Source organism: Schistocerca nitens, chromosome 2 (genome assembly GCF_023898315.1).
Source record: "Schistocerca nitens isolate TAMUIC-IGC-003100 chromosome 2, iqSchNite1.1, whole genome shotgun sequence".
Classification (NCBI taxonomy): Eukaryota; Metazoa; Arthropoda; class Insecta; order Orthoptera; family Acrididae; genus Schistocerca; species Schistocerca nitens.
The window spans coordinates 1,059,995,754-1,060,009,831 of NC_064615.1; the positions used below are offsets into that span (position 1 = coordinate 1,059,995,754).

At 41.8% G+C, this 14,078-nt stretch overlaps 1 protein-coding gene across 1 annotated transcript in view; it reads right to left on the reverse strand.

The window, feature by feature from the left end:
• Positions 1–709: 709 nt before the first annotated feature.
• The window catches only part of LOC126237420 (allergen Cr-PI-like), a 123,816-nt gene continuing 110,447 nt past the window's right edge, over positions 710–14,078 (reverse strand). The window contains exon 10 of the mRNA XM_049947528.1: positions 710–1,814. Within this exon, the coding sequence (XP_049803485.1) occupies positions 1,411–1,814 (404 nt within the window). The 3' untranslated portion in view covers positions 710–1,410. The remainder of the gene's footprint in view (positions 1,815–14,078) is intronic.

A 14,078-nucleotide genomic window follows, 5' to 3' on the forward strand; every position in this document is an offset into this window, starting at 1 on the left:
AAAACCTAAATCAGGATGGGCGGAGACGGGATTGAACCGTCGTCCTCCCGAATGCGAGTCCAGTGCTGAAAACGTAAGAGTTTGTCACATAAACTGCAACAAATGAATGGAACAGTTTCACAGTCGCAGTTTCCCCTGTGCTCTGTCAAAACATATGTTTTTAACGTTATCAGATTTTTCCGTTTAGGTGTAGCGTCCCCATACTACGGCGCAGTTACCTCGCATCGGACGGACGGACAGATGATAATTGTCTGAAAATAAAAAATTAAACTCTACACTCGAGGGAAGACTTGAACCAAGGACCTCTTGTAACGCAACCGCTCACGCCAACCACGCGACCACGGCGCTCCTTAGCTCAGACAATCCTTGATGTTGCCTATGTTGCGCATGGACTACTCAGTTTGTATGTTTTCCTTATTTTTTTCATAGTTCCACACAATTGCTTCCTGTTTTCTCGATTGATCTGTGTTCAGTTTTTCAAGGCCTATCTACTGTGCCAACTTATAACTAAATCTGAGGGGGGTGCGATGGGGAGGGTCCCTTGTAAGCACAAACAGAAACAACACTAGGTCATTACATATGAAGCTCAGATACTGGCTGCTCATTGTCTCTGTAGATCCTTTACGTCCTGCAATCGCTTTAGTTGTGTACTGAAAGCAGTACGTTAATTATTATTAGCAAGAGAGATGATAATGAAAATAAGAAACACTAAGACACACAATATGGTTTATTTTTCAGGCATTATAAAAAAAAGGGTATATAAAATTTCTTTTCGATCAAGTACAGTGAATGAATGTCAGTGAGACGAAAACCGTAGGAATACTGTAAATTCCATTTAAAAATGTAAAGAAAATAATAACGAACTTCTTTGTATTATGATTATGAGTTGCGACAGAAGTTACAATGTGAGAAACTTTACGTACAGAGATTGGATAGTAAAATAATGTTTTAATCCAGCTAGCCAGTACGCTCGGTTGTGGATCCCATCACTGCTAAACTTTGTTTCGGGAGGGGTTGAAACTGAACTGCGCAAAACAGTTTATGTAAACAGTGCCGGCCACGGCTCGGCCAAGTGAAGTGTGGGGTCACAGTGACAACGGTGCACTAGTCAACTGTGCAGAACAACCGCCGCGCGTAAAGGATTAAAAATTTAGTGAATAAATTGCTGTATCGAATATTCCAGAGACTTGCTTACTTCTTTCACATGTTGTTTGAAGGAGCGTAATGTCGACTGTGTTAGGTTTCGTTAGTGATTCGTGTCTCGGTCACTACTTGGAAAACTACCTCTGGGTATGGCACTGGAGCACGACATGGGATACTGCAACCCTCTCGAGTACTTACTCGAGAGGGTTGCTGTGCTGTACGTAGAATGGGTGCCTCGAATAATCTCGGGATGTACTGATGTCGGCCCTACTTCTCCGAGCTCTTGCCGTCCTTGGTGAGGCGGTGGAATACGGTGACGGGCTCGAAGTGCGCGTTGGGGACGGTTTTGAGCTCCCAGAAGGGGACCCTCCTGTCGAAGGGGAAGAAGGGGTCGCGGCCGTCGCTGAAGACCTGTCCGGGCCACGCAGGCTCGCGGGCGTCGGTGAGGACGACGAAGAAGTCGAGTGGCAGGCCCGCGGGCCGCCCCCGCGGCAGCAGCAGGCGGTTCGGGTAGCCGTCGAGGCGCAGCCGCTCCTCGGCCGCCGACAGCCGCTCGCCGCCCCCGAGCGCCGCCTCCACGCGCTGGTACAGCTCCCGGAAGCCCGACGGGTCGCCGGACACGCTCAGCATCTCCCGCGACTTCCGCACGATCGTGTTGTCTCCTGGCTTCACTGCAAACAGAACGTCACGTACAGTGGATCAGCATTTGGCCCAAAAACATCACACCTATACTGCACTGGGTGACTCGAAAAGAAAAGATATCAATTCTTTAGTTAAAACTTCCAGGCTGAGAGGCCGGGGCAATCAACAAAACTGCAGCCTAACTGAAAATCTTAAACATGGCTGCGAAACATTAACTCTGTAAATCTGAAGGTGTCAGAGATTTGATGTTTTACCGGATTCCTGATATTCACAGTACACTCGTGAAATGGTCGTACAGGAAAATCTCCACTACCTCGGAGATACTATGTCCCATCGCTCGTGCGCCGACTGTAGCACAGCGTTCAGACTCACTTAAATCTTGATAACCTGCCAGTGAAGCAGCAGTAACCGATCTAACAACTGAGCCATTGCCGACCGCAGCGCCGTATTCTGCCTCTTTATAAGTCTCTGTATTTGATTACACATGCCTATACCAGTTTTTTTGACGCTTCAGTGTAAAATTCAGTGAGACGAGAGTTTTGTAAAGGACATTACGTGTATGTGAAATCTTATGGGGACTTAACTGCTAAGGTCATCAGTCCCTAAGCTTACACACTACATAACCTAAATTATCCTAAGGAGAAACACACACACCCATGCCCGAGGGAGGACTCGAACCTCCGCCGGGACCAGCCGCAGATTCCATGACTACAGCGAAAGGACATCGTATTATCAAGCTCACATGTATGCAGAAGTAATATAAATTATTGAACATCATGACAATTTCAGCAGAAAAGAAGAAAATTTGTAATTAGATAAAATATGGATGTCGATTTTGCGCCACAATCGATTTTTTAAATCGAGAATGATGACGCCATGAAAACGTAGTCGTAGAGTAGATATAAGTGCAAGAGCCCTTAAGCCTTAATGACAGTACCCATTTTACCTCGGAAAATGTCTCCCGCACTTAAAAAGTTGGGAAGAATAAGAGGTAGAAAAATTAGCCAACCAGTTGCAAGTAAAGGTTTGTTAGCCCCTGTCCGACATATTTGTAAAAATTTGTTTTTCAGAAGTAGTGGCCTTATTACATCACATCTGAAGAAGATATTTTTACAAATATCGGAACCATGGTGAAGGGACAGTAAACATTGATTTGCAACTGGTCGGTCGATTTTTTTCAACCTCTTCTGCTTCCTAACTTTTCATCTCCAACTGCGGGAGACATCTTCCGAGGTAAAATGGGTACTGCCATTAAAGCTTAAGGTTTCTTGCAATTATATCGACTCTATGACTGTCTTTGTATGGCTTCATAATTCTCGATTAAAAATAATCGATTGTGGCGCAAAATCGACATCCATATTTTATCTCATTTCAAATTTTCTTCTTTTCTGCTGAAATTGTCATGATGTTCAATAATTTCTATTACTTCTTCATACATGCGAGCATGATAATACGATGTCCTTTCCAAAGCTCTCGTCTCACTGAATTTTACACTGAAGCGCCAAAGAAACTGATATAGGCATGCGTACTCAAATACAGAGATTTGTAAACAGGCAGAATACGGTGCTGCGGTCTGCAATGCCAATATAAGACAACATGTATCTGGCGCAGTTGTTTGATGGGTTACTGCTGCTTCACTGGCAGGTTATCAAGATCTAAGTGAGTCTGAACGTGGTGCTACAGTCGGCGCACGAGCGATGGGACACAGCATCTCCGAGGTAGTGATGAAGTGGAGATTTTCCCATACGACCACTTCAGGAGTCTAACATGGATATCAGGAATCCGGTAAAACATCAAATGAGTGATATCGACAGCGGATCTCAGGTTTATTTCACATTTCTAGAGTTTCAAAGAGGTTTTGACTCCGTTCCTCGCAAGAGGCTTCTAATCACATTGCATGCTCTTGGAGTATCGGCTCAGCTATCTGACTCGATTCGCTGTTTTCTGTCGTAAAGGTCACAGTTTATGGTAACTGACGGGAAGTCATCCGCTGTGTAAATGACACACAAATAGGACTGAAATGTCGACTTGGTAAGAACTGGAAGAGACAGTAACAGAAGACGAAATAAAATCCTGTTATGAAACGAACTGCACTCGACTTCCAGGTAAGGTAAACAGCAGAAGTAGAGTGACTCAGGCAGCTAAAGCTTTATCCAGTTAAAGAGCTCTACCGATTTTAAATTTTAGCGTGGGCTTGAAGGAGATGTTCCTGAAACATTATGAAGGTGAATCGCGTAACGTGGAAACGAGAGAGGCAAGGAAACAAAGCAATCCAAATATGGTGTGGCAAAAGGATGTCAAAGAATAACTTGACAGATAAGAACATAGGCAAGAGATGCTTAAAAGAAGGAACTAATATAAATCTATGAAAGATCCTTAGCAGGACATATACATTAATGAGAGATCTGCAGTGACATCCAGGAATCGTTGACCTGACACTGGAAAGATCGATGAGTGCGAAAAGTTGTAGGAGAAGATGAAAACAGGAGCGAGAAAAGCGTATTGCAGGATATTATGTATGACAAGTACGTAAAAATGATCAAATTAGGACATGTATGAAGAGGTGCAGAACATTCCTTCATGAACTTTGTTCTAAATAATCCCCTATACCTCAGAAGAAACAAAGATGTACGAAATTACAATTCCAGAAGGAAAAATGACATTCATTACAACACATTAAGTTTATCATTACACAAAAATCGTGCTCAACGTTGTAACAAAACCGTTTAATCACTCATCCAGTGGTATGAAATGTCGGACAGACAGCAAAATAAATTATGAAGACAGACTGAGAAAGTTAACATATCATTCTATTCCGTAACAGAAATTTTGTAGTAATGTGTAAAAAGTGGTAGGTAGGAACAACTACCTGACATCTGTATATTTAATAATAATAAAAGACTTACAAATGTTGAGGGTGTAACCATACTTACAAATTAATTTGTGATGTAAATGTAAAAGACTCTTTACACATTATTACGAACATTAAACTAACTAACTACAAAAATAAATAAATAAACTATCAATTCAGTGAACATATTTCATTCTTTAAAAATTAACATCTAAATTTTAGTATTTGAATCAGCGATAGCGAGTACCTGCTAAATTTCCTAGCTGAGGCCATTTACTGTAGACATTGTTTATTGGGTACAATTTGTTACTATTAATAATGCTAGTAGTGGGTTTCACTCTGTCTCTGTAATAACATAACTATTTTTTTATGAATTTCTATGTTCAAAATTCGTGGATATGTCTTCTTTGGCGAGCGCAGAGCTATTTGTTTTATTCTAAGGGCTACATAATGACCTTCAGTTCATTTCCGAAATCGTGCACGAACGTTATACTCGTATTTTACGGCGTAGACGTACATACCTCTTTTCAGCGACAATGGGAATACACAAGAGTGTGTTAGTAATATTTCAGTATCAAAGTAATGGAAAATCGAAACCTACGACACGGAATAATAAGAAAAATTGGGAAAAGCGAAATAGTAATGAGAAGGAAATTATGGGTTGACTAAAAACAAGGAACTGAAAGAAGATTAGGTTAAACAGAAAACGAAGAAAGGGGAAGGAAATCCGGAAAACGTATAAGACTTTAATTAACTACTATAATAAATGAAAGATGATAGCACGAAGGGGCTCACTGATAAGTAAAGGCTAATATCAAGGAGCAGGTAATTGGTTTATGGTTAAAAATAGTTAAATGTGTCGCTTAACTCTTGTATTAAGACAGGTTATTTCATAGTTCAAAGCTTGCAGAGCACAACAACCGGATGCAAAAATTTATGGTGTGTGAATCGACCATAAATTTAACCTTTTTTTAAATAATAAGTCCATATTTTCTCACAGATATTTGAACTGTGATTTTTGGAGAGACAAACATAATGTAGACAAACGTCATGTGTCCGGATAGCGCTTCCTGTTGTATTTACGTACAGTCATGGCTATAACAACGAAATGTATAACTAAAAAGAAGAAGACAGTGAATAACATAGAAGCAAAATACTGTATTACTGCATAGATTAACACATATTGGCGGAAAGAGACATTCTCCGAATTACTTATTGTGGCCTTGAAGAATAAAGGGGAATGGTCGAGAAAATTTGATTCAGCATATCTGTCTAGAGAAAGCTAATCTGAAATAGGGTGTATTTCAGGAAACCATAAACCACTTTCATTCATGCAGTGACATATATCGTACTGTGCTTGCAGACGTAGAAATCAGTTGCGTCTTATTTTAAACATTAACAAGTATGAACCAGAGAATACGAATGGATGTAGATCTGGAGTGAGAGAGACAGAGAGAGAGAGACAGAGAAGGTAGCTGGGGTTGTGAGAATACGAAAGCGGATATTTGACAGTGGGAAGACCAAGGTTGAAAACCGCAAGTGAATCAAAAAATAACAATATGGAAGTCACAGCTACAGAAAGAAAGACATCAAGACCTCACACGAATAGCACAACAGTAGTGAGCAAGATACTGTGAAAAACTTTTCACCTGTTGACTCCAGCTATAGATATATAACTCGTTTACTAATTTGAAACACTTATTGAAATCTTAGGTATCCTTTACAGTTTTTCGACATTAGAGTACTTTTCATGTGCTGGGTGACATTAGAAACCAAATGACTCTGTACATTGTACAGGAGTGTTCTTTATGTCGTCATTGTCTCATCCATCATAATGAATGTAGTTACCTGCCTACATACATTCACGCACTATCTGAGTTTTTTGCCACAGCCTGTTAATTCCAACAATTATGTTATGACTATTCTTATTACAGATTCTCATCGTCCCATTTATCACAGCTCTGACTATTTAACAGTGCCTAAAATAATGTCGATTTCATTCACCGCCTCTACTTAAAGTTTCCCAGATTTCCCAAGAAAGACAATACTATTATGGCAGCTTTTCACTGCTCCCTCTTACACACACATCTATATTCCTGTTCTGAAAGACCTTCTTCGATGTACCATTGAAATAGGTGGTACATTCGAACGCTGTCTTGTAATATTATTTAGTAATCCGATGTCGACTGCCTACATTTTAAGTTTCTCCATTTCCATTTCCTTTATATTTATATATATTTCGAATAATTCTTCTGTATTTACATGCCACAAAAAATCTTCATTGTATTGGATTTTAGACTAGTTAGTATAATTTTTAGTAAATTATGTTGGAGTGTGCATGTACATATGAGTAGACTTTTGGAGTCCAGTGTTCAGGGTGTATCAAAAAGAATCATCCGATTTGGCACGTCTATATTCATCAAACTAATGATGAACGGGAAACTCTAAAGCTTTTTTTCATACTTTTTCATGCGTGTTTAATACGCCCCCCTTCAGATGCACGGCATATGTCAGTGCAGTGTTCAAATTGTTCCCACGCTGCAGAGAGCATGTCTTGAGTGCAGTTTCCACAGCTGCTGTTATTGTGATGTCTCAGTTCATTCATTGTTATAGGTATCGGAGGCACATAAGCAGAGTCTTTTATAAAGCCCCTCAAGAAATAAACACATACAGTCAGGTCCGGTGATCTTGGAGGCCAGTATTGTAAGGCTGAACCATTTTTGGTCCAGTGCGACCTATCCATCGTTCAGTAATACTTTGATTTAAAAATTCCAGCACTTTCAGATGCCAGTGTGGCGGCGTCCCATCCTGTTGGTAAATGAAGTCGTTCGAATCAGTCTCCAACCGTGGGAAAAGAAAGTCCTCAAGCATATCGAGATATCTGCTTCATGTAACAGTGTCCTCGGCAAAGAAAAATGGGCCATACACCTTTACCTGTGAAACTGCACAAAACACATTAAATTTTGGAGAGTCCGTTCCATATTGTACAAATTCATGTGGTCGTTCCGTATCCAGTATTTTCATATTATGACGGTCGACCTGTCATGCTCCACTTTGCCAAGAACGAGGTTACAGAACTCCACACGTTGTTGTTTGCCACCTTCACGAGGAGCTTGCGTAAACTATTTTTTGCATTATTCATTAATATTAATTATTTACTATTTTGACAGATGTGCTGAATTTAGATTTCAATTATGTAGATTTTTTCTACAGATAGAATTTTGTATGGTTTCGTGTGTAAATCTTGACGCAACACGCGTCAGACGAACATCGGGGGCGTGTTGGCCTGTGAGCTGCCCGGCGAACGAATTTCGGCGGACTTCTTGTGAAACTATGGCGAATGTGTCAGACACTTGGGGACGGCCAGGTGATTTGCCTTTACACGAACAACCTATTTCTCGGAATTGTTCGGGTCATCGTCTAATGCTCTGTGCTCTAGGAGGACCCACACCGTACCTAGTACGAAAGTCGCGCTGAACGGTTATTATTGACCCGCACTTTGTAGTGCACAAAACGCTTCCTGATGTCCCGACGCTATTTTTACTAGAACTGAAGTGGGCGCGTACTGCTGCTACCTAGTGGAAACCATGTAAAACTCGACAGTGTGCTATTTCCAACAGTACGTCGGTCACGCATATGTCTCATATAACAATACAGTTATGATTATTGTAAATCGGATGGTTCTTCTTGATGCACCCTGTATATTCTTATCACCAACATCATCGTCTTCAAGGATTAGGCCGTTTGGCCAGGCCTGGCGCAGAACCGTTCACGCCATTTCCTTGAGGGACGTACAACGTTCTTCGTTAACATACATCTCATTTCATACGCAAACTTAAGCAACGAATAAAAATTTGTGTCAAGACAGGGATTCGAACCCGGGTCTCCTGCTCAATAAGCAGATGTGCTAACCACTACCCCACCCTGGCACAGGTGCCTTCCACGACTGCATGGACTACCCTCCCCAGTCCGAACTTCCACTCACGCCTCAGCTCACTTGATACACCACCTAAACTCGGACAGCATCGCAGAGCCTCTCCAACTGTACTGGAACAGAACGTCAGCACCGGCCTTGGTAGAAATTTTCATTTGTCGCTTCAGTCTGCATACATACGGCAAAGGTGTTTGAGACTTGAAAAGGTCTATGGAATCGCATACTTTCATTTGATTAACACACCTTTGCCTGGGCTCCAGGCAGCATTTCCCGTTTCAGTCGATCGTGAGGTGCTATACCAATAACGTTGGAGAGTCTCTGCAATGCTGTTCGAGTCTAGAGGGATACCAAGTGGGCTGAATAGGGGTTTCGATTGAGGAGGGAGGTGTGCTATGGTGGTCTGTCCAGTTTTGCACGACCACTGTGACAGATTGGAGTAGTCGTTAGCGCACTTCCCTAGCAAGTAGCAGACACAGGTTGTCCAAATTCTAGTCTTGGTAAAACTTTCATTCATCGTTTCAGTCTGCATATACAGGGTGTCACAAAAAGGTACTGCCAAACTTTCAGGAAACATTCCTCACACACAAATAAAGAAAAGATGTTATGTGGACATGTGTCCGGAAACGCTTAATTTCCATGTTAGAGCTCATTTTAGTTTCGTCAGTATTTACTGTACTTCCTCGATTCACCACCAGTTGGCCCAATTGAAGGAAGGTAATGTTGACTTCGGTGCCTGTGTTGGCATGCGACTCATTGCTCTACAGTACTAGCATCAAGCACATCAGTACGTAGCATCAACAGGTTATTGTTCATCACGAACGTGGTTTTACAGTCAGTGCAATGTTTACAAATGCGGAGTTCGCAGATGCCCATATGATGTATGGATTAGCACGTGGCAATAACCGTGGGGCGGTACGTTTGTATCGAGACAGATTTCCAGAACGAAGATGTCCCGATAGGAAGACGTTCGAAGCAATTGATCGGCGTCTCAGGGAGCACGGAACATTCCAGCCTATGACTCGCGACTGGGGAAGACCTAGAACGACGAGGACACCTGCAATGGACGAGGCAATTCTTCGTGTAGTTGGCGATAACCCTAATGTCAGCGTCGGAGACATTGCCGCTGTACAAGGTAACGTTGACCACGTCACTGTATGGAGAGTGCTACGGGAGAACCAGTTGTTTCCGTACCATGTACAGCGTGTGCAGGCACTATCAGCAGCTGATTATCCTCCACGGGTACACTTCTAAGAATGGTTCATCCAACAATGTGTCAATCCTCATTTCAGTGCAAATGTTCTCTTTACGGATGAGGCTTCATTCCAAACGTGATCAAATCATAAATTTTCGCAATCAACATGTGTGGGCTGACGAGAATCAACACGCAATTGTGCAATCACGTCGTCAACACAGATTTACTGTGAACGTTTGGGCAGGCATTGTTGGTGATGTCTTGATTGGGAACGGGATACTCCCTGTGCTGCTAGAACATGTGCCTTTACAAGTACGACACAGCATGTGGTTCATGCACGATGGAGCTCCTGCACATTTCAGTCGAAGTGTTCGTACGCTTCTCAACAACAGATTCGGTGACCGATGGATTGGTAGAGGCGGACCAATTCTATGGCCTCCACGCTCTCCTGACCTCAATCCTCTTGACTTTCATTTATTGGGGCATTTGAAAGCGCTTGTCTACGCAACCCCGGTACCAAATGTAGAGACTCTTCGTGCTAGTATCGTGGACGGCTGTGATACAATACGCCATTCTCCAGGGCTGCATCAGCGCATCTGGATTCCATGCGACGGAGGGTGGATGCTTGTATCCTCGCTAACGGAGGACATTTTGAACATTTCCTGTAACAAAGTGTTTGAAGTCACGCTGGTACGTTCTGTTGCTGTGTGTTTCCATTCCATGATTAATGTGATTTGAAGAGAAGTAATAAAATGAGCTCTAACATGGAAAGTAAGCGTTTCCGGACACATGTCCACATAACATATTTTCTTTCTTTGTGTGTGAGGAATGTTTCCTGAAAGTTTCGCCCTACCTTTTTGCTACACCCTGTATACATCATAGATGTCTGAGACTTGAGAAGGTCTCTCGAATCCGGGAATCATATAGATTCATTTGATGTGTCTCATTACTGGAGTCATCTTATAGTTTACCTTATCTTACTTTATTTTACGCATGTTGTGACTAGTTGAAACACATCACATATCCAGAAAACGGCTTTTCTCTGACATTCATTGCCATAAAACTATGAACTCAGAAATTTTTATATCTCCCGTACAACTGGAGAAAATATGTCTTTATTATGGGAGAACCTGCAAGTATTTGTCAGTTCCAGTACTGACGGCGAAGACGAAACTGCACGAAAAACAAGCTGGCCGTTGCGCCCGAGAGGTTCTAGGCGCTTCAGTCCGGAACCGCGCAGCTGCTACGGTTGCAGGTTCGAATCCTGCCTTGGGCATCGATGTGTGTGATGTTCTTAAGTTAGTTCGGTTTAAGTAGTTCTAAGTCTAGGGGACTGATGACTTCAGATGTGCCATTTGAACCATTTTGCACGAAAAACAATTGGTTCAGAGGCACATAAGCAGTTATTTTTGTCCGTCCGTGATTTGCACAAGAACAAATCTTAATTTTTGGTACAATGAAAAGCTGCCTTTATCATCAGCTTTATACTCGTGAATGTATGAATGTGGATGTAGATTCCGATTTCACATGGCTATCATTAGTGCATTAATTTCTCAATTCCCTCCACAAATTGTGATTATTTTTCAATTGTCCTTTAACAATAGAGAGTGTGAATCTTCTCTTCATTGTCTGATGTCAACTTTGATCACACCTGTTTAGGTAATAAGGGATTTTGTTGTACATACTCTCTCTCACTCTATTGTACGGTGTCTGTCACACCTGACGTTAACATATTTCTTTTATAAAATTTTCAAGCAGCTTAGTAAGTAAAAAATCTATGCTTTAAGCCAGAATTCCTGTCCAATAAACAGGTTACATTCACTCTAAAGCGCTTTACTTCTCACTGTTCTTCGTTTTCATTTCGGTGAAGTCGAGTGGAGTATTTATTAGTTTAGTGCCACAGGGAATTCGTACAAATGTTCATGATAAAATCACAAATTTATCAACCAAACAGACTGGACAACAGACGGTAAAAACGAATGTCACACTGAAATACTCGAACGCAGTTTCTCAAAGGACCCGCCTTCGTAGCTTTGTGAAGAACTCGCGTACCACACAGGGAACCGGATCCGATTCGTGGTACTGGCAATGATTTTTCCGAACTTGAAGTGTGCCATTGCACATGCATCAAGAAGCAAACAGATTTCAACAGTGATAATAACTCTTTCGCTGTATTTCTCAATGTTTTGAAACGTTACTTCGTCTCTTCCACCTTGCTGAACTATGGCGAGTCAAATGTATTCGAATGTTTCAGTGGTAAAGCGTAGCCAGTAAAACGCAGAAATTTAGAACCATAGGATTGTTATACAGTTTTAAATTCTGCAGACTTCCCACTGCAGACATAAAATTTGGGAATGGAACTGATTTCATCGCTGTGTGTGGGCCACTCGTCGTCATCCTTTCATCCCTAGAGTGTTGAAACCTCCATTTCCTTGGTGTCGTGGTTACCTCACCGTTACTTCAAAGCGGAGATCGTGGGCTAGACTCGTGCTTGTGGGCGTGGGTGTGGGTTTTAAATGTGATGCTCCTGCGTTGCATAGATTGTGTACGTAATGAACTCAAATTACACAGTGAATGCGATAGATGGGTATGACTACAGCCACAGGTGCAATAACTATATTGTCAAGTAGTGAAAGGTAAATAAAAGTTCAAAAAATCGGAATCCATTTAAATCTCCACACGTTTTGGGTTACCACATTACTAATTCATCTTAGGTCAATAATAACGTGCTGTTACTGCAGCAACCATTGCGTTCTCTGCGTATGTAGATTCTTTTCTTTACATCCTGCAAGAGATAGCCCCATGATGATCGCCTATACATGGTGGGAGTTATATGTGGTACATAGTGTCCGGTTAACATACCAATGATCGTTCGTAAATTACAACACGGTATTATGCAAAGTACTATCCACGTATCCAATGAATGCTATACTATTTATAACAGTATGATTTGATATGGGCGTTGTTAGTTGTCTGAGATACGCCAAAACCATGTCTTCGGAATTACACATTCAGTTACATGTAGGTTTTGATCTTTTAAATCACTGACATAATAGTTTTTCTGTGTATGCAATTGGCTTAATAAAACCCCAGAAGAAGAAATCTAGAAGTGTAAGACGGACTTAGCAGAGGCCACTGGACAAGAGCGTACCGTCCAGTGTCATTTGAAGTTGCAAGCAAAGATATGGAGAAATATGGACGAAACCGGTCCTGCATTAAAGCAGCCTAATCTCCTGGGACTGATTTTCCAATTTGTGGGAGCAACGGATGGGTTTTCGTTGGTTACTGTGATCCAAAAATGCGACATTTATGTCAACAGACACACCCATTAATGTTAAATGCCACGTCGGCTGCGGAAAGAATACGTTGTGGAAAAGCTTTTCTCATCAGTTTTCACCAGCAACCAAGTTGCAATAAGAAAAAAAAACATCAGAATGCTGTCCAAAGAGTGAAATTTGGCTATACAGCTTGTATGTGTGCCAATAAACTTTCATCACAGTTTCATCACGCTTCAAGTTCTATGTCAGTCTTCAGCAGACGGAATACCTACTGAAGCAAAGATACTTTATCACTGTCGATATTCCTGGAACGGAAAACTTTCTGGGCGCTAGAAACACATGCGACTTGATTAATATATTTACAAAATATGTCGCAAATTTCCGGTTGCGCTGAAGCGACGGTATAATTCTTTGAGCCAGCCCTTACTTCTCTGCAGAACGTGGGAAACAAGAGCTATACCGGATGGACTGCACTGTAGACTGTGGGTATGGAAACTTACGTTATTCTCATACTTGTTTTGCGAAAGGTTTTTTATTAGTGTTTTCAATCAGAACTAAAGTCACAGTATTACAGTCGCAGAATTCCGATTAGTGGTTTACGGGAAACTTAATGTACACACATCAAAAAAAGTTTTCCATCGCCTCAGTTGCGAGAGTTCCGGAACCTGTACAGAAAATTGGAATATAGATCAACATAAACATTATTTCCGCCCTTTTCATTGCTCATGAAAATCACACATTGCATGTTGTACCACCATAGAGCGAGACTTTCAGAAGTGGTGATCCACACCGGTACCTCTAATACCCAGTAGCACGTCCTCTTGCATTGATGTATGCCTGTATTCGTCGTGGCATACTATCCACAAGTTCAACAAGACACTGTTGGTCCAGATTGTCCCACTCCTCAACGGCGATTCGGCGTGGACCCCTCAGAGTGGTTGGTGGGTCACGTCGTCCATAAACAGCCCTTTTCAATCTATCCCAGGTATGTTCGATAGGGTTCATGACTGGAGAATATGCTGGCCACACTAGTCGAGC